This window comes from Cnephaeus nilssonii (assembly GCF_951640355.1).
Source record: "Cnephaeus nilssonii genome assembly, chromosome: 13".
Taxonomy (NCBI): domain Eukaryota; kingdom Metazoa; phylum Chordata; class Mammalia; order Chiroptera; family Vespertilionidae; genus Cnephaeus; species Cnephaeus nilssonii.
In genome coordinates this window covers 6,665,942-6,684,564 of record NC_137084.1, presented here as the reverse complement: position 1 = coordinate 6,684,564, position 18,623 = coordinate 6,665,942, and the positions used below count along the sequence as shown (strand labels likewise).

Genomic DNA, 18,623 nt, shown 5'->3' with positions numbered 1-18,623 from the left:
CTGAGCAAGACGCGCTCACCATTGGGCCCTGTTGCTGGTAAACACCTTCCAGCAGCCAATGGGCAGCCGCGGTGTGTCTGGTGGCACTAGGAGGGGCGGGGCTGTGGGAAGGGAGGGGCAAGAGGGCAGCTGGTCTAGGGTTGGGGGTGGAGGACATTTGATCCAACTCCGGCCAGGCTTCTGCTAAATCAGACTTTATTCCAGGCCTCCCCAGGAGTCCTTTGGGGTTCCCCTGGCCCAGCAGGCTACCCTGACCCCCATGCTCCTTCAGCATCACTTCTGTGCTTGCAAGGAGACAGCTCTGTGGGGTGATGGTGGGCCTGGGCCCCCAAACCCCAGTCTGTGACCTTCCTTCATCCTGTGCCTGGCACAGTCCGTGTGAGGAATGAGTGAAGAAAACAAGTTGAAGTCGGTTTAGCTAAGCTGACTCAGAACGGAGTCTCTCATCAAGCTGCCATAGAGCGTTCATGGGGAAAGTACTTTATTTTACTTTAATGAGCCTGAGGATTTAAACTTCTGAACTCCTCCGTTGTGCGTCAATGCCCGGAGATTCCTGGAGATAGGACTTATGGAAAATGAAGAACATAGGAAAGAATGTCCGCCCGTCGACTGCCTGACGTCGGAAGATCGCTTCTCCGGCCAGCGCAGGGATGGCTTTCCACAGAGCTCTCACCTCTTCTGCATCCCGACACCACGTGTTGCCCAGTCACGTTTGGGGTTTGCAAACACTAAGAACTTTGAATAAATCTTAATCATTTATTTCTAGCCAATGCCTCCTGGTCCATTTGCTGCCCTTGTTTGACACTGAGAAGGCAGCTGAGCCACTAAATCCCAGCGAGAAAGTGCGGTGCCCATTTGTGAGGCTGGCATCAGCCAATCGGGTCGTTGAGGTTGGGGGACACTGAGTCCATGGTACCCTGAGAAGTGGGACCTTCAGAATCGGGTGTCCAGGAAGGAGGTGGAGCTTCGATGGGACCTGGGGGGGCCCTCAATAGGGGGGCCCTTGGACCGCGTCAGGAGCCCGTGGAAAGTCTTGCCTCGGGTCTGGGGCTTGCGCCGCGGTGGCCTGGGCTCGTCTGGGGGCTGCACGACGATGCGGGGCACCTCAGGCCTGGCGCCTCCCCGCGCCCGGGCCAGCTGCTGGGCCTCAAAGATGGCTCGGGCCCCCGCCAGGCGCGCCTTTGGCCGAGGAGGTGGCCCGGAAGTCGACTCTGGCAGCTGGGCCAGCTGGGCCTTGAGCTCCCGCTGCAGGTCCTGCTCAGACAGGGCCACGCTGTGCACCTGTGGGGAGCAGTTGGTAGTGAGTTTGCCTGGCCTGCAGGAAGGCAGGAAGCCGCGAGGTCCCCATAGGGCGGGCAGTACACAGCCCCAGGAAGTGGCTGAGGGCTGAGGGGCTGGCAGTCTCACTGAGGGAGTCATAGCAAGCCACTTGAGGCCTGGGGTTTTCAGGTTCTCTGTGCTCGGAGGGCAGGAACTAACCACTGGTTCTCACTATGACTTCGGCTCTGGGGCTCAGTTCCCTGACTGTGCAGCAGGGGAGGGTGGGCAGGGGGCACCCACCTGGGACATGAAGACCTCCTCCTGCAGTTGGGCAGGGGGGATGGCTCGAAGGGCACCGAGTGTCTCCAGGAGCCCCGGGCAGGCCTGGCGCTGTTCTGTGGTGCCCAGCGCCAGGCGCACCAGCGTCAGCCCCACACGGAACAGCACCTTCACACCTGCAGACCAGGCTCACTCAGTGGGGCCAGCCCGCCCCTCCTGAACCTGCACGTGAAGCTGCCCTCTCCCCAGATTCCTTCCACCCCCACCCCCCAACCCTACACAACCCAGGCCAGGAGCAAGGACGAAGAGGAGGGGTGCAATTTGGGGTCACTGGTGAGTATGTCTCAGCAGCCACAGATGCTCCCGGGCAGAGCACCTGCCAGGAGCCGGCGGCGGGGGGTGGGGGGGTGGGGGTCGGGGACTGACAACCTCGCACAGAGCCTTCTCTCTGTCTGGGTCTCAGCTCTGTGTTCCTACGAGGCTGGGCCGGGCAGAGTTCCCATTAAGGCCCTTCCAGCTTGCTCTGGTTCCAGAGAGATTCTGGCCAGAGCTGCTCCTCCCTAAGCCGAGAGCACGGTGCACATGTGTGTGCACACACACGCGTGGACACGGGTGTGACCGTGGGCTGTCCCAGAATCCTCAGACTCCCTTCCAGGCAGCCTCGGGTCTGCTAAGGAGAGCGCTCAGACCAGCACGGCTTAGCGGTAACTGTGACTCTAAAGGGTGACAGTGACTATGACGTCATCCTTATGAAAGGGAGCCACGGAGGGCTTGTCCTCAATGGGGAAGAAGGAGAGCTCAGCTACATGCCCTGGAGGTCTGAGGTGGAGGGGAGTGGCCCATAGATGGCGCCTTGGAACCACGGCCAGAGTGTAAGCCAGCCTGGAGCCAAACGGGCACACGGCAGGTGTTCCGTAAAAGCACTGATGAATTTCTACCATTTTTTAGGTGCGACTGCTGGACAGCCCAGGTGGAACAGAATGCAGGCAGGTGACTGAGGGGAGAAGGGAGGCCGAGCCCCAAAGACCTGGAGTCCGGTTCGGCTCTGCCCTGACTCCCCCACTCTTGGCCTGGCCCAGGCACCCACCCCTCTCCACGCCCACACCCCCCAAGTCATCTGTAGCCTGGGCCCTGTGAACAGTGTCCTGCCTGCGTAACTATATTAATTAAAAGTAATAAATAATTAAAAAGTACAATAAAAATTTTTTTAAATTTAAAAAATAGCCCAGCTGGCGTGGCTCAGTGGTTGAGCATCAACCTAAGAACCAGGAGGTCACAGTTCAATTCCCAGTCAGGGCACATGCCCAGGTTGTGGGCTCGATCCCCAGTGTGGGGCGTGCAGGAGGCAGCCGATCCATGATCCTCTCTCATCATTGATGTTTCTATCTCTCCCTCTCCCTTCCTCTCTGAAATCAATAATAAAAATATATTTAAAAATAAACAAAAATTGGGTTACATGAGCCTTCCATCCCCACCCCCAGAATGTCGGTCCCCTCATTCAGGTGTCCCCAGTGTACAGGTGAGCGTACACCAAGTAGGCACTTGGGCTCCAGGGTGAGGGCCTCTACCGTTGGCCATGTCCCCACTGTGCCAGCCCCCGAGCCCTTGCACGGCTCTGATCTCCGCAGCTCCTGCCCCATCTACCTACAGGGAGCCTCCCTGGCCCAGCCTTCCCCCCCCCCCCCCCCGCGGGGCTGCCCTCCCTGTAGTGGTATCACCGCACAGGCAGGGGCTACCCTTCACTGCGCTGCGAGTGTGGCCTGGGGCTGGGGGGTTTCCCCAGAGCTGCCAGGGCACCATCCCCTCAGCACCCCCGGGCACCCAGACCCAGGGCCAGGACTGGCAATGGCGGGCGGGCAGAGCAGAGCTGGCGGGTTCATTCCTTGCGCACCGAGCACCCAAGGCTGTAGCCCTGGCCCCACCACCCGCCTGGCAGTCCCCACTCACCCTCACTGAGGAAGGCGTCCCAGACACGCAGCACCGTGGGGAAGGGCAGGGAGCGGGCAAAGAGGCACAGGAACCACTCGGGCAGGTAGAGCAGGGGCCCGACGCCCACCTGCTGCAGGTGCTTGTGCACGCGCGGGAGCAGCCGCCGCAGCAGGGCCATGAACACCTCGGCGTCCAGCCTCACGGCCTCCTGCAGCCATGCGCATCAGGACCTCCGCTCCCCTCCCCAGACCCCCCCCGCCTGCCCGCCCCTCTGCGGTGCCCTCTGCCCATTCAGCCTCTCACCATGTGGGGCCCATAGTAGCCGGGCAGGTAAAGCTCGCAGATCTGCACCAGGCACCAGAAGGCCTCCTGAGGACAGAGCCAGGCCGTGAGTGCCCACCACAAAGCGGACCGCAGGGCGGGGGACAGGGGTGCAGGGGAGGCCCTGGACACCATCTGTGGTGACTCAATCCAGAAGCCTGAGCTCAGTGCTGAGGGGCTTTTACCAAAAGCCTTCCCATGCCCAGACAGAGAGCTACCCATGATTTGGTCACAGAGCTCAGGGTGTTGAATTTGAGGGTCACAGGGTTGGGGCTCACTGGTCAAGGGTTGGGGGCTCAGAGTTCAAGTACTGGGTTCTTGGAGTCATTGGGTCAGCGATCATGTTTGCAAGGTTCAGAACCAGGAGTCGTGCCCTAGCTGGTCTGACTCAGTGGTTAGAGTGTCGGCCCGCAGACCGAAGGGTCCCGGGTTCGATTCCAGTCAAGGGCACGTCCCTCAGTTGCACGCTCAGTCCCCGGCCCTGGTCGGGGCACTTGCAGGAGGAACTAATCGATGTGTCTCTCACATCGATGTTTCTCTCTCTCTGTCTCTCCTCCTGCCTTTCATTCTCTAAAAAATCAATGGGACAAATATCCTCAGGTGAGGATTAACAAAAAACAAACAACAGCAAAAGAACTGGGAGTCATGAGGTCAAGGTAGCAACATCCAGGCTCCTAGATCCCTGAGCAAGGTTCCTGGAGTCAAGGTTGTTGGGCTTGAAGGTCACTGAGGTTGGCAGTAATGAGGCCCTGGATCACTAGGACAGGATCTGGGAGGCAAGGATCCCAGGTCCCTGAGGTCAGAGTACCTGGGGTTAGGAAGTCATGGGTCCAGGGCCCAGGACTACAAGGTCCCAGGGTCACAGGGGTTGGGGATCAAGGGTCCCAAGTACATGAATTCAGAGTCCCTTGGGTTGGGGACAAGGTGAGTGGGGTTGCGGGGTCAGGGTCTTGGGTCCCTAGCGCAGGCGCAGGGTCCAGGGCACTCACCTCCGGGGGCAGATGCATGAGCAGCACAGCAGCCACAGGGCCCTGGGCCTGGCAGTAGCCCTGTTCCGGCCGATACAGGGTGTAGGCCTTGAGTACCTGCAGGAGCCCCTGCTGCCTGTGCCAGAAGACCCCGTTAGGCATCCCTTCCCCAGCCTTTGGCAGCCTCTGCCCAGGCCTCACCACCCTGGCTTTGCTGGATCCCTTGAGATGCAAAGACCTAACGCTGGAGGAGCAGGGGGGAGGGGGCGGGTGGCTACACCAAATGACTGGGGTTGTGAGGCTGGGATCCCTGGGCATCACTGGCCTCATACCCGTGACCCTGGGGTGACACAAACATCTCGTGCAGAGGGAACTGGCGGTGCAGGTCCCTGCTGATGGTCTCCATCCACTGGGGATCTCCTGGGGCCTCAGCCAGTTCCTGTGGGTGGGCAGGAAGTGGATGTGAGGCTCAGAGTGGCGAGGGGCTCTGGGAAGGGGAACAGGACCCCTGCCAACTCCTTTACCTGGTAAGTGTCAGGGCTGTTCTCCTGATGCACGTGAGCCCCGCACAGCAGGGGCCAGCACCGGGCACGCAGGGCCGAGGGGATGCCCTTCCGGCACTGCATCTTTACCTGTGGGGGAGGCCACGGGACCCCAGTAGGCTAGCCCCCCCCCCCCCCCCCCCGCCCCAGCCTCCCCTGCTCCTCTTAGCAGGCACCAAACACAGCCTGTCAGCGGGCAAGGGCCACTTGGGGGTGGCAGGGAGAAAAGGCAGGAGGTGCGGGACACAGGAGGGGTCCATGCTGCCTGGGCCTGGACCAAGGCAAAGGGTGATGAGCCAAGGCGGCCGGGTGGGCCCCTGTCCCTCTCACCTTCTTGTACCGGCGAGACATGGTTTTCTCCCAGTGTGACGTCATCTCCACCCACTTCATCTCCCTCTGGCGGATAAGATCTGCGGGAGGGTGACCTGGCCTGGGAGCACATGCCACAGACATGTAGATGCAGGGCAGCTGTTACCTGGAGCCTGCATCTGGCACTCTCATGCAACCTGTGTAGCCACGGGGGAGTTGACCTGTCACCCAGGAGTTGCCAGTAGTTGTTATGGGGACAGGAAAGGATGTGGCTGTGATGTGGGCAGAAGCAGGAAAGACTAAAGGGGGTGTGTAGGTGTGTGTTGGGGAGGGGCTGGTTGGCTGTCCCCAGCATAGGGGCACAGACAACTCACAGCAGAAGCTGAGTAGACAGAACCCTGAACTAGAAGCCAGGAGTCCCAGAGTTTGAGTCTGGTTTTGTCTCTGAGCTGCTGTGTGACCTCAGGCAAGTTCCTTTGTGTCTCTGGGCTTATTATCCTATCTATATATTGGAAAAGGGGAAGTGTGGGGGAATAGGTGTGGGTTTCTATGATTTAGATTTGGGATTCTTGGTCCAGAGATTAAAAGGGGAAGAATTTTTGGCTCCAAGGGTGGGTGCAAACCCTCGGAGATTGGGTGTAAAAGAGGCATACTTGGCCCTAGCTGGTTTGGCTCAGTGGATAGAGTGTTGGCCTGCGGACTGAAGGGCCCCGGGTTCGATTCCAGTCAAGGGCACATGCCCAGGTTGTGGGCTCTGTCCCCAGTGAGGGGTGTGCAGGAGGCAGACAATGATCCTCTCTCATCATTGATGTTTCTATCTCTCCCTCCCTCTCTGAAAGCAATAAAAATATTTTTTTAAAAAGAGGCCTTCTTGGACATATCACCCAGCCCTGCCATCCTTAGGATTCCACCTGGAGCCTGAGGAGTGACACTGGTTGAATCCCCAGACCCTCCCAGGACCCTTGAGGTTGGGCCTCACTCTAGAAGTCAGCCCTTAGCCCCCATCTTCAATTCATGCATCCTCCCTCCCCCCTCCCCCCCACCCCGCTTCCTTCCCCACTTACCCTGGCTCTGCTGAGCTGCCCCCAATGAAGCCATAGCGGTCAGCCTGGCGATATGGGCCCGGCCCACTCAGCTCCGAGTCGGAACCCAAAGAGCTGGAGTCATCCTGCACCAGGTCCTCACCCAGGGCCTGGGCCATGCTGTCGCAGACCCTCACTGTAACGAACAGGCTGCAAGATGTGGGGAAAGCCAGTGTGAGCGGCAGTTCCTGGCCGGTCTGGGGCCCGGGCTCCCATGCAGCCAGTCCCCAGCGCAGAACCTGGCTGCGAGTGTGGGGAGGAGGTTTCAGGGTATCTCACCAAGCCCCTCTAGCCCCTTCTTCTGGAGGGGTAGGCCCTGAAGTGGCAGAAAAGCCAGGCCTCTGTACAGAGACCCAGCCCCAGGCCCAGCCCCAGCTTACCTTCCTGCTGCACCTCACCTCCTCCTCTCACTTCCTCCTCAGCCACAGCTTCAGCAACTCACTGGGGGGCCCCTCCCCAGTGTGTGTGTTTGGGGGGGTCACCTCTTCCTCTCTGAGGCTCTTCCTGTCTACCCCAGTGTCCCTGGGCCGTCGGCTCCTCCCTCCACCCCTTGGGCAGGCCTGGGTTCCTTTGCTGGCTGTGATGGGGCCAGGCTTGCCAGAGGGAGAGAGACCAGGCTTCCTCTAGTTTTGAGGAGACTAGCATGTAAAACACTCAATTCAGTGTGCCAGTGAGGATTATGGTTTATTTAATGTTTGCTCCTTACAAAGTAATACTTTTAAAAATCTATATATTTTTTTTATTGATTTCAGAGAGGAAGGGAGGAGAGCTAGAAACATCAATGGTGAGAGAATCATTGATCGGCTGCCTCCTGCACGCCCCACACTGGGGATAGAGCCCGCAAGCCAGGCATGTGCCCTGACTCGGAATGGAACTGTGATGTCCTGGTTCATAGGTGGACGCTAAACCACTGAGCATGATGGCCCGGCCCAAGTAATACGTTTAACGTGCACACATGCAGCATTATTATGCTACACAATAGGCAATGATGGGGCTTATAAATAAATGTTAATTTAGGTCGCAACACAGACAGTGGGACCCAAAACGGGCTCGGAGTTCTGGTCGGCCGCCTAGGGGGCCAGAGACTCAGGAGACAGAGGTCGGTCCTCAGGGAATGTGAGACCAGCCCCTCGCTCTCTCTGAGTCTCAGTTTCCTTTTCTGCACTTGAAGGACTTAATCCACAGCGTTTGGGAAACAATTATCAACGCGCTCACACCGTATGGGAAGGACTGTTTAGCTTCTGAGAGAGAAAAACAACTTCCAAGGTACTTCCGGTCGCACGGCCTCGGAAAGGGGCTGGGTCATTCCCAGCAGGGGCGGAACCAGCCGCAACCTCGCCCCACAAAGCCCCGCCCCGCGGCCGGGCCCCGCCCCAGACAACCGGCCCCGCCCCGTCTCCGAAGCCCCGCCCCCGGGCGCCACGGCCGCTGCGCGAGGGTCCAGCGGAGGCGCTATGGAGCTGGGGCCGCGGGCCGGGGAGCGAGCGGGGCGGGGCGGGGCGGGCCCGGGAGGGCGGAAGGAGCTCCAGGCCGGAAGGAGGCCGCGGAGGGCGGGAGGCAGGAGCGGGCCCGGAGCTGCTGGGCCGGAGCGGCAGAGCCGCCATGTCCGACAGTGAGAAGCTCAACCTGGACTCTATCATCGGGCGCCTGCTGGAAGGTTGGCTGGGGGCGGGGGAGGTCGGCTCCCACTGCGCCCTGACCCCCGGCCCGGCCCGGAAGTGGCGCGCGGGAGCGCCTGCCCCTCCCAGGGCCGCTGAGACGGGCGGGGACGGGCCGCGAGGTCCCACGGCCGCAGCCACCCCCCCACTCGCGACGCGCTTGGGGGATCTGGGGCTGCTGGGGCACGGGGGGGCGCACGGGTTGGCCTGGTCTTTTGGAGTGAGGGAGAAACCTAGACAGCCCTCCCCCCCCCCCAGGGTCCTGCGCTGAGGGGTTTGGAGTGGCAGCACCTGCGCACAGCAGTCCCTTCGAGAGCCTTGTGGGTAGTTGGGAGGCCACCTCGTGTCCTGGGAGGCGCAGCAGCACCATCTGTCCGGGGCAAGGAGGGGCCCAGGAGGCCCTGGTGCCCCAGAAGTGCCCTTGGGGCACCCGTGTCGCCCACCCTCCTCCTGTCTCGGGGACCAGGGTCCTGACGCCCATTCTGCCTCCAGTGCAGGGCTCGCGGCCTGGGAAGAATGTACAGCTGACAGAGAATGAGATCCGTGGCCTGTGCCTCAAATCCCGGGAGATTTTCCTGAGCCAGCCCATCCTTCTGGAGCTGGAGGCACCCCTCAAGATCTGCGGTGAGACTCCTGCCCAGGCCCCTTTGTTTCCTGAAGGCGGCACTGGCCCCCCAAATCCCTGGATCCTTCTTATCTTGAGCCCAACCCTGGCCCTGGGTTCAAGTCTAGACCCTGCGCCAGTGCTGATCTGGTTCCCTGGGTCACAGGTGACATCCATGGCCAGTACTACGACCTCCTGCGGCTGTTTGAATACGGGGGCTTCCCTCCAGAGAGCAACTACCTCTTCCTGGGGGACTATGTAGACCGGGGCAAGCAGTCGCTGGAGACCATCTGCCTGCTGCTGGCCTATAAGATCAAGTACCCCGAGAACTTCTTCCTGCTCCGTGGGAACCACGAGTGTGCCAGCATCAACCGCATCTACGGCTTCTACGATGAGTGTGAGTAGCTTCGTGCCTGGGGCTGCCCAAGGCCCGAAGAGCTCTCCCTGCTATTCAGTTGGCCTGGTGGTAGGGGTATCCATGTCTGGCAGAGCCCTGCTCTCCTGCCATGGGGTCTGGCACTCAACAGGGGTCTGGTGAATTGTTGCTGACCGAAGGGTGTCCACATTCTAATGCAGAGCCCTGTCTGGTGACACTCCCTCTAGAACAGTGGTTCTCAACCTTTCTAATGCCGCGACCCTTTAATACAGTTCCTCATGTTGTGGTGACCCCTAACCATAAAATTATTTTCGTTGCTACTTCATAACTGTAATTTTGCTACTGTTATAAATCGTAATGTAAATATCTGTGTTTTCCGATGGTCTTAGGCTCTACAGCAGCGGTTCGCATAAGACCATCGGAAAACACAGATGTCCTACTTAAGCACTTAGGACACCTATTTGGACTGGACTCTGCTGGCCAGAAGCTGAGATAAAACAGACCCTGTCTTGGCCTGGTCCTGCTCATAGGGTGGGGGTGCATGCTAACCCCAACATTGTTCCCGATTGGAACTTTGGGGTTCCGTGGAGTCAGCTACTGTAGAATTCCCCCTAGAAGGCCGGTAGGCAGTGTGCGTGCGGTGGGGGTTCCCTTATCTTCCATGCTCTTCTCCGAGCTGTGTCTGGGAGGCCCTGGAGGCCTGCTCACGAGCCGTCTCCTTCCCCTGGGCAGGCAAGAGGCGCTACAACATTAAACTGTGGAAAACGTTCACCGACTGCTTCAACTGCCTGCCCATTGCAGCCATCGTTGACGAGAAGATCTTCTGCTGCCATGGAGGTGAGGGCGGCTCTGGGGCACCTGCCGAGGGAGTTCATGGGAAGAAAGAACCCGGGGGGCCATGGGAAGAAGCTGTCGGCGAGAGGACTTGTTCCTGGTCGCCTGGAACAGCTCTCCCTGGGGCCTGGGCTTGGATGTCGCTTATTGCAGGAGGTTTCCCTGCTCCTTGGTTTGGGGCTGCACTCTCCCCTGTTGTGGCCTCGGCGTTATGCGTGGAATTTGCTTGCTCCTTTCTCTAGGGAGCTCTGCGCTCCTAGAAGGCAGGGACTTAAAAGAGGCCGAAGGTAATGGGTTGTCTGCCTGGGCTCCCAGAAATCCAGGCCAGGGGGTAGCGGTGGAGTGTGCGCGTGCGCAAAAGCTGATTGGCCAGGGCTTTTCGGGGGGGGGTGGGGGGATGAGGGGAAGCATCCTTGTTTTGAGGCCTGAGGAAGTGATGTGCCACCTGTGTCCTCCAGGTCTGTCCCCCGACCTCCAGTCCATGGAGCAGATTCGGCGTATCATGCGGCCCACAGATGTGCCTGACCAGGGGCTGTTATGTGACCTGCTGTGGTCTGACCCTGACAAGGACGTGCAGGGCTGGGGCGAGAACGACCGTGGTGTCTCCTTTACCTTTGGGGCTGAGGTGGTGGCCAAGTTCCTACACAAGCACGACTTGGACCTCATCTGCCGGGCACACCAGGTGGGCTGGCAGCTCTGGTCCAGGTGGGAGAGGGCCCTGGGCCGCCAGCACCTGCTTAACTATCTGCCCCATCCTCGTCCAGGTGGTGGAAGATGGCTATGAGTTCTTTGCCAAGCGGCAGCTGGTGACACTCTTCTCAGCTCCCAACTACTGTGGCGAGTTTGATAACGCTGGCGCCATGATGAGTGTGGACGAGACGCTCATGTGCTCCTTCCAGGTGGGGATGGGGAAGGAAGGGGCTGGTGGCCCCCTGGCTCAGCCCCATGAGCCTGACCAGTGTGGTCTCTTTCAGATCCTCAAGCCCGCCGACAAGAACAAGGGGAAATATGGGCAGTTCAGTGGCCTGAACCCTGGTGGCCGGCCCATCACCCCACCCCGTAACTCCGCCAAAGCCAAGAAGTAGCCTCCACGTGCCCGCCCTCTGCCCTAGATGGTGGATTGTACAGAAACCACACAGCGTGGGGGGTCATGCAGACTTCCTCGGCCTGCTGTCACAGGGAACATGGAGCCTTGATGTATTTTTCCTTTTTTTAATGAATCAATAGCAGTGTCCAAGCCCCCAGGGCTCCCTCTGCCTGTGCCTCGGTGGCTGTGAGCAGGATCCTGGGGCTGAGGCTGCAGCTCAGGGCAAAGCAGGGCCAGGTTGTGGGTCTCCAGCCTTGCTTGGCCTCAGGGCTGGCAGCCGGATCCTGGGCAACCCATCTGGTCTCTTGAATAAAGGTCAAAGCTGGATTCTTGCCCTGGCCTGTCTCCCTTGTCCCAAACAGTGGGCCTGGCACTCTTTCGCCCAGAGCCACTTGCGAGGGCTGGCTTGCTGGGCATGGGGCCCCAGCCACACGTTAAGGTCCACAGGGTCTCCTAGAATTCTCAGCAAGAGCCAAAAAATATTGAAAAAGCAAGAACAGTCAGCCAGCCATCAGACATCCCAGAGATGTGCCCAGATTTGGAAGAGGGACAAGTCATGATTATCAGAAAAAGTTGATCAACGGGCCAGCAGCCCCACTGTGATTTCTTAAGGAAGCTAGGTGTCCAGCCTTGGCCACAAGGTTGGAATAAGGTATGGGACCTCCTCTACCAGGTGGACCTCCCCTCGAAACAGACATGATTGATTGGGGGCCAGTTACCAATAGCTCCCTGAGGTCATGGGGCATGGGGATGCAGCAGGACCCGCCAGCTCAGCTCCAGCCCACCTTTACCAACCACCAGGGTAGAGACAGGTCCCTGGCTGGCGCTGAGGTGGGAGGCTGTGGCTTCATCCAGTCCAGGGCCTCTGGGCACAGATGAGGTTCTCAGTTCAGCCTTCACCCTCACTGTCTTCAGCCAACACAGGGCTGGGGCCCAGGGGGGAGTGTGCAGGGGCCAGGATGGAGCCAAAGAACAGTGAGCGGAACTGGAAGAATAGGAAGCCGAGTGAGTTGTGGAGGCTGCTCCCTCCTGGCATCCCATCCTCTGCCTCACTTCCAGCTCCTACCTTCTTGGGTGGGGGGGTCCCAGGCACTGTACTCTGCTCAGCCTCAGCCTCAGCTTCATCTTCCTCTTCGGAGTTGCAGGGGCGCTGGAGGCCAGGTGAGAGGGAGATGGAGGGGAGCGTTCTTGAGCTCTCACTGCCCACAGTGGTTTCCATGGCGATCATGTAAGAGTCAATGTCGTCACTGGCAAAGTCATCCAGCTGGGGGGTGCTGCAGGTAAAGATGACGTCAGTGAGAAACAGGAACAGAGCCCACCTTGGAGGGCAGGGGTGGGGTGGGGTGGGGGCCTTGTAACCACTGGTGATCTAGTTTTATTACTTCCTTATTTGGTTGGAGGAGAGAGGATACGAGGGTTAAGTGGCGGCTTCCTGGAGGGGCTGGGCCTGGAGTCTTTTGATCAGAGTTCAGATGGGCCTGAGGGAGGCATCCTGGGGGCCAGTTTAGCTCAGCTGGGGGCGGGGAATAGTAAGTCCGGTGAGCTGGGCCACTTTGGGCCCAATATCTCACCTTCCCGAGGGATAGGAGCTGGAGAGCATGAGGGCCCAGGGACCTGCTGGGCCAGGGGCCAGACCAAACTTCCTCTGCTTAAACTATACTGGTCCCATCCTCCCCAACCCACCTGCCCTCCCAGCCACCTGCTTTTCACCCCAGACAGTCCCTAGCCTCCAGCAACCCCCTTTCCCTCCTAGTCTGGGAGGAAGCTCAGTGGGGAGGTCTCAGCCAGAGAAGGAAGCTAGCCTGACCTTGGGGACACTTCCCCTGGGTGGGAGGGATCTCTGAGCACAGCTGACCAGGAAGGCTGAGCCTCTGAGGCTGGAAGCACTGTAGGGGCTGGGGCCTTACAGGAAATGTCTGTGTGGAGGAGGTACGGAAGCTGGAAGCAGCAGGCTCAGGCCAGGGTGCTCAGAGCCACTCGGGAGGGTGGGCCCGTGGGAACCCTCACCTGTGAGCCTGGCGCTGAGGCGCTGGCCGGCAGGGCTCTGGGAAGTGCAGGTCCTGGGAGTTTGGGGTTGGCTCCGAGAGTGTAGCCAGAACAAAGTGGCCATCCAGCAGAGAGTCCTTAATGGCAAAGATGGCTGGCCTGGGCAGATGATGGGTCGCAGACAAGGTAAGGGCCCTTTGGCTCCTGGCACCCCAGAGCCCTCCCCTCCCTGTCCTGAAGCTGGGAATTACCTGCCGGGAGCATCGAAGTGAATGCTAAGAGATAAGTTTGCTGACTCTGCGAAGCTCAGGAGCCCCTGGGAGGAGAGAGCAGAGCAGTGAGGCCTTGGACAGGACAGGGAGGATGGGATGGTGAGGGTATGGGGGGAACCTCACCCGGAATTCTTTGAGGCAGAAAGTGATGGCCACCCCTTCTTCGGCCTGCAGCTGCTGGAAATCCTCCTGCCCGATGCTTATCTCAGTCACCATGGCTTTGATGGTGCTGTCTGTGGGGGCAGGAACAAGAGGAACCTGGGCCCATGGGTCCTAGCTCCTCCCACCCCATCACTCCCTATCCCAGGCCCAGTCCAGCTCCCTCACCTGCCTCCTCCTCCTGGTAGCTCCGCAGGATGACCCTGCGACCATGGCCAATGCCCAGCGTCACTTCAGCCAGTGCAGGGGGGAAGGGCAGAACAGCCTCCCCCAGAACCCTGTGAGGAGGGCAGAGCATGACACCTAAGGCTGGGCCCTACCCAGTGGTTTTGCTCTCAGGACCTGAGGCAGGACAGTGACACACGCACCAGTATGGGAGGGGGATTGCCATGGGCCAGGCTAGCATGCCCCAGGGAGGAGGACAGGGTGAGCAAGACATGGTTCCTGCCCCATCAAAAGCTCCCAGGCTGTCATGGAGCAAACCCACTGTGAGGGACAGGACGGACAAGAGAGGAGCCCAGAGAAGGCGGCAGGAAGGATGGGCTATACCAGGCAGGCAACACCTGTCCATCAGGGGTGGGAAACCACACCCATCCATCCTTATCACTCGGCCTTCAGAAAACCCTACATTCTTGCTTTTTAGGGATACATGGTAATAAATAGTTACAAATGAAATAATATTTAGAATTAGCCTCAAGACAGTTGGGACAGGAGCTGGCATCTTTTATATGTATTTAAAATGGTAAGAAAAAGAAAAAATTACTCATTAGAAAAGAGAGAAATAGCCTCAAAATCCAATCCAGAGGTGACAGCTTTCCCTTTCTCTATCCAAAGGAGACCTGAGCAGTGCTATGAACAGAACTCAGAAACCATATAGTCAGGACCCAAAGGGACCTTCAAGGTACCATGACCTATGGCTACCAAAAGACATGAACAAGACCTTGGGCTGCTTGAATGCCAAGAGCATCCAGCATGGGCGGGAGGGAGCTACCCCTCTGCACTGGTCTTCACCAGGGACCTGGGCCTCCACTGCAGGCCCCACCTCCCAGCCCCTGGGTGCTCCGATCGCCCAGATGGTTCCAGCTCCAGAGCTGCTTGTTTAGGCAGTCCTAGACCACAACCTCCCCACCCAGCCTCCTGCCTGACCTGAGGACTCAAGGCTAAGGTCAGGGTAGGTAGGAAGAGAGGCTGCCCTTGAGTGGGGAGCACCCCAGAAGGATGACCCCAGAAGGGTTTTGAGCCCTGAACTACAAAGCTTGATGACAGACTTTCAAGGCTGCTCAGGCCAGAGACCTACTCTCCAGAAGGCTGACAGGCCAGAAGACAAGCTGAACCCTTGGAGTGAGGATATAGGCTCCTGAAGACAGTGAGGAGCCTACCGCAAGAGAGCCCCTGTGCCTCCTCCGCTCCGCCTCTTAAAGAGACAAGAACCTGAGGGCACACTGGGCGGGGTGACTGCTGAGCTTCACAGAAACCCTGTAGGAAAAATGGTAGAGGGGCCTCCTTAAATTGACCCTTGAGGCCCCAAAGAAGGAAGACGGAGACCTAGGGCTCAGGTTTCGGGAAAGTGGTATACTTACTTTGCTGGGGCGCGGAGCAGATGGGGGCACGAGGCTGGGTCGAAGACAGCCTGCAGGGACTCACAGTCCTGGAAGGACAGGTTGTGAGTCTTTCTCACCCCTGGACGGGCAGACAGAGTCTCAGGACCTCGCCAACCTCCACCCCCACACCCCCCAGGACCCCCCTTGCTGGCCAGCTGCCCACTCACCGTATTTGCAGTGCAGCTGCACCACCAGGCGGCTGCTCCTGCCATTCACGGAGATGCAGCATTTCTCCACTGTCTTCTCCAGCATCACTAGCGAGCGGAAGACTGACAGGAACGACTAAGCGGGGCAAACACATCAGGCCAACATGCACCTCCAACCACCAGTTCGCACGTCCCCTGTAGGCCCTAGCGCATCATGTGCTCAGGACTGTCACACCAGGAAGGGAGCTCCCACAACGTATCGGTCACTGACACACTTCTAGGCCTTTGTTCATGCTGCTCCCTGTCTGGAATGCTTTGCAAGACCTGCTTGAATGTCACCTCTCTCTCCAGGTCCCTGGTAGGGTTGACCACCCTCTCCTCATCTGCCACTCCCCTCTGCAGATGTCTTCACTGTGCCCCTCGCTGCACTGTGCACTGGGCTGCCCTGCACACACCTCTCCCCAGTCCGCATCCACTGAGCGCCCAGAGCAGCCGCACAGCTGCTGGGGGCTCCTGGGGGGGGGGGGGCAGTGCCACTGCTGAGGGAAGGACCTCACCTTCATCAGGATCTTACAGTGCAGTGGGTCCTGACCAGGGCTGGCCGCCTGGTACAGCTGGAAGAAGAGCGGGGCAAAGAGGAAGCAGGCATAGGCAGAGCGGGAGGAATTCACGGTCCGGAGAGAGAGCTGGGCAAGGAAAAGCAGGGAGAGGAACGCCGTCAGGGCAGTGGCAGGCCAATCCCTCTGGCCGGCTCTTGCTCACACTCCTGCCCTAATGCCCTGCACCTCCACCATCACCTGGTGAAATCCTGACCCCTTCCAGTCATCGGATACCTTCCCCATGAAGCCTCCCCAGCACTGGCCTCAGCACTGCTCCCACCAAGGGCCTCACACCAACACACTGCGCCTTTCCCCCATCACCCCCACCGGCCACCTGGCACTTCAGGGAGAGCAGTTCTCAATTCACACACAGGCCTGGGGAGACGACAGGGCCCAAACGGATGCCCAGCACCAGGGGTTGGAAACAAACTCCGCTGACAAATCTGTCACGGGCATCCTGCCTGGTGGAGGCGAGACTCAAGCCCCGGTCAGGGCTCCCTGTTGGAATCCCACCCAGTCCCATACCGCAGCTCCTCACCCCGTCTTCCAGGGGCTCCAGGTAGAGCTCTTCCCCGATACGGGACAGAGAGTGGACGGCCTTGCCGAGCACTGCGTGGGGAGGAGAGAATCAGGGGTTAGGCTGGAGCCTCGGGCAGTCCCACGTCCCCCCCCCCCCGCCCACCTCGGGCAGTCCCCACTCACCCTTCACGTTGCCGCCTGTGACCAGACACTTCATGCTGCCCCCTGCACCGAGGCCGGGCCTGGCCTGCGACCGGGCTGAGACTGGCGGCTTACCCCGCTCCCCCAGCGTGGCTGGCCCGGATTACCTTCGCGCGCACCACCCTGACAGCCCCGCCCCGCTTCTTCATTGGTCCACACACCCGGGCCTCCGTCACGTGAGGAAAACGTTTGCCAACTCCACTATCACGTGACGGAGCCCATTGGGGGCAGGTCACGTGAGCCGGGAGCGCCTGGTGCCCAGCTAGTTCGTTTTCTCCCGCAGGCGCGCGGCTGTGCCACCGAGCGCGAGGAACCCGGAGGACGCGGCCCCAGGGTGCTCGGTGCGGGAGGAGGCCGCTTGAGTCACCAATTTCGGTGTCTGTCGGGGATACGGGGTCGAAGCGAGACCGTCCGCACCCAATCCGGGCCGGAGACTAGGGTACAAGCTGCAACCACCAGCACTGAAGAAAGATGGAAGCAATTGCGGCCGGATCCCCACGTGCGAAGTGGCTGTTCCTTCTGGCTTCGAGGGTCTTTCACTGATTGTCGAACATAAGATTCTCGGGCAGAAAGGGCTGGCCGGGTGTACCTCGCCGGGGAAAGCGAGAAGAAAGGCTCCGCGTGTGAGGGTTTACCCCGGGGGAGGGAAGTGGGTCTTTGAGCGTCGCAGCGGGGCGGTGGCTGCCCAATGACAAGGCGCACTGAAGCACTGGGGACGTTTTACGGCGGTAGAATCGTACTTACGTGGCCGTTTAAAACAACAACAACAACGCAAAACCCGGACTGTGCAAAAGGAAGCGTTTCGTCAGCCAGGGGTGTCTGCCTGGCCCTGGGCGTCAGTCCCCTGTGTGCTGTGGGAGGAAGTCCTGGGCGGGGCTTGCTGACCTCTGGCAACACCAAGGCTCTCGGGTGCTCTGTAGGGCCCGGCGTCGCGGTGTTCTTTAGGGCAGCCTGGCCTTGCCCCTCTGCTGCTGTCTGCAGCGAGGATACCTTTGCCTGCGGACCCCTTGCCCTCCAACCCCTAACCTGCAATTGTGGACCCCACTTTGTTTCCCCTTCTCCTTGCCTTCATCTCCCCTCCCTCACTGGGCTCTCCGGGAGGTTATTCTTTCCTCCCAGAGGGTCAGTAAATGGCACCACCTCTGTGCAGGCATTTAGGTAAGTAAGCATGGAGTCATCCTTGACCCCACCTTCCCCTCACCCCACATACTACAATTTTTTGGCAAGTCCTGAGTCTACCTCCCAAACAGATGACAACTTCAACCGTCCTCTTCCATCTCCAGAGCCATCATCCTGGCTAAGGACATCATCGTTTCTCATCTGACTCGGAGTTCTGAGTCTCTCTGCCTCATCCAGTCCACTCTCCATACAGCACCAAGGTGACCTTCCTAAAATGTCAATCATGTCACACTTCCCCCTTGTTTAGACCCTCCAGTGGTTTCTAACGACTACACTTCCCATAAAACCCACACTTTTTACCCAAACCTCGGGAGCCGGCCCAGCCTCTTTGGCCTTCCTGCGCAGCCCATCAGTTCTCTGAGCATCACATCCTTTTCCGTCTTGGGATCTGCACAGGCTATTCCTACCACTGGGGCTGCTCTTCTCCCTTCTCACATGCCTGCTCCTTTTCCTGGGGCTCAGCTTCAAGCAATAGGCCTCCGACCCCTCCCCCATGTCTCCCTTCTCTCTAGCTAAGCCCTTGCTCTGCTTTAGTCACAGCACTTAGCACAACTCAACATTATTGCACACGTGTGTGCATTTGTTCAACGGCCATCTTCACCACTAGTATGTCAGCTCCTGAGCACAGGGACCATGTCTGTTTTGTTTGTTGCTGTATCTATCCCTGTGCCTCACACAGGGCCTGGCCCTCAGTAGAGGGTAAAAATGTGTT

At 59.2% G+C, this 18,623-nt stretch overlaps 3 protein-coding genes across 4 annotated transcripts; 1 reads left to right on the top strand and 2 right to left on the bottom strand.

The window, feature by feature from the left end:
- Positions 1 to 289: 289 nt before the first annotated feature.
- Positions 290 to 6,842, bottom strand: TBC1D10C (TBC1 domain family member 10C). Its single transcript, XM_079786880.1, has 9 exons — positions 6,673 to 6,842; positions 5,630 to 5,729; positions 5,282 to 5,389; positions 5,090 to 5,196; positions 4,779 to 4,893; positions 3,772 to 3,837; positions 3,487 to 3,676; positions 1,561 to 1,715; positions 290 to 1,281 (listed from the first exon to the last, which is right to left on the bottom strand). Exons 1-9 carry the CDS (start codon positions 6,807 to 6,809, stop codon positions 934 to 936), a joined length of 1,326 nt encoding a protein of 441 aa, XP_079643006.1. The 5' UTR covers positions 6,810 to 6,842; the 3' UTR covers positions 290 to 933.
- A 1,364-nt stretch (positions 6,843 to 8,206) lies between these two features.
- On the top strand, positions 8,207 to 11,576 carry PPP1CA (protein phosphatase 1 catalytic subunit alpha). Its single transcript, XM_079789305.1, has 7 exons — positions 8,207 to 8,347; positions 8,841 to 8,972; positions 9,119 to 9,349; positions 10,061 to 10,165; positions 10,621 to 10,844; positions 10,927 to 11,061; positions 11,137 to 11,576. Exons 1-7 carry the CDS (start codon positions 8,293 to 8,295, stop codon positions 11,245 to 11,247), a joined length of 993 nt encoding a protein of 330 aa, XP_079645431.1. The 5' UTR covers positions 8,207 to 8,292; the 3' UTR covers positions 11,248 to 11,576.
- A 139-nt stretch (positions 11,577 to 11,715) lies between these two features.
- Positions 11,716 to 16,868, bottom strand: RAD9A (RAD9 checkpoint clamp component A). 2 transcript variants are annotated; one of them, XM_079789304.1, is made up of 11 exons: positions 16,715 to 16,868; positions 16,551 to 16,621; positions 15,971 to 16,099; positions 15,435 to 15,549; positions 15,247 to 15,346; positions 13,835 to 13,944; positions 13,631 to 13,740; positions 13,487 to 13,551; positions 13,257 to 13,394; positions 12,316 to 12,523; positions 11,716 to 12,234 (listed from the first exon to the last, which is right to left on the bottom strand). In XM_079789304.1, exons 1-11 carry the CDS (start codon positions 16,746 to 16,748, stop codon positions 12,139 to 12,141), a joined length of 1,176 nt encoding a protein of 391 aa, XP_079645430.1. In that variant the 5' UTR covers positions 16,749 to 16,868; the 3' UTR covers positions 11,716 to 12,138. The 2 variants fall into 2 exon arrangements, with proteins under 2 accessions (XP_079645430.1, XP_079645429.1); XM_079789303.1 differs by having other exon boundaries at positions 11,716 to 12,523.
- Positions 16,869 to 18,623: the final 1,755 nt, after the last annotated feature.

Excerpts from the sequence above, each read along its gene's own strand:
- TBC1D10C (XM_079786880.1), bottom strand. The coding sequence starts at position 6,809 with ATGGCCCAGGCCCTGGGTGAGGACCTGGTGCAGGATGACTCCAGCTCT. Across the intron at positions 3,838-4,778 it reads TCATGCATCTGCCCCCGGAG|GAGGCCTTCTGGTGCCTGGT; the intron begins GTGAGTGCCCTG and ends CTCTGTCCTCAG. Across the intron at positions 3,677-3,771 it reads GCTACTATGGGCCCCACATG|GAGGCCGTGAGGCTGGACGC; the intron begins GTGAGAGGCTGA and ends GCATGGCTGCAG.
- PPP1CA (XM_079789305.1), top strand. The coding sequence starts at position 8,293 with ATGTCCGACAGTGAGAAGCTCAACCTGGACTCTATCATCGGGCGCCTG. Across the intron at positions 8,973-9,118 it reads GGCACCCCTCAAGATCTGCG|GTGACATCCATGGCCAGTAC; the intron begins GTGAGACTCCTG and ends CCTGGGTCACAG. Across the intron at positions 9,350-10,060 it reads CTACGGCTTCTACGATGAGT|GCAAGAGGCGCTACAACATT; the intron begins GTGAGTAGCTTC and ends TCCCCTGGGCAG.
- RAD9A (XM_079789303.1), bottom strand. The coding sequence starts at position 16,748 with ATGAAGTGTCTGGTCACAGGCGGCAACGTGAAGG. Across the intron at positions 16,100-16,550 it reads TGGAGCCCCTGGAAGACGGG|CTCTCTCTCCGGACCGTGAA; the intron begins GTGAGGAGCTGC and ends TTCCTTGCCCAG. Across the intron at positions 12,524-13,256 it reads CCTCAGCGCCAGGCTCACAG|CACCCCCCAGCTGGATGACT; the intron begins GTGAGGGTTCCC and ends CTTTACCTGCAG.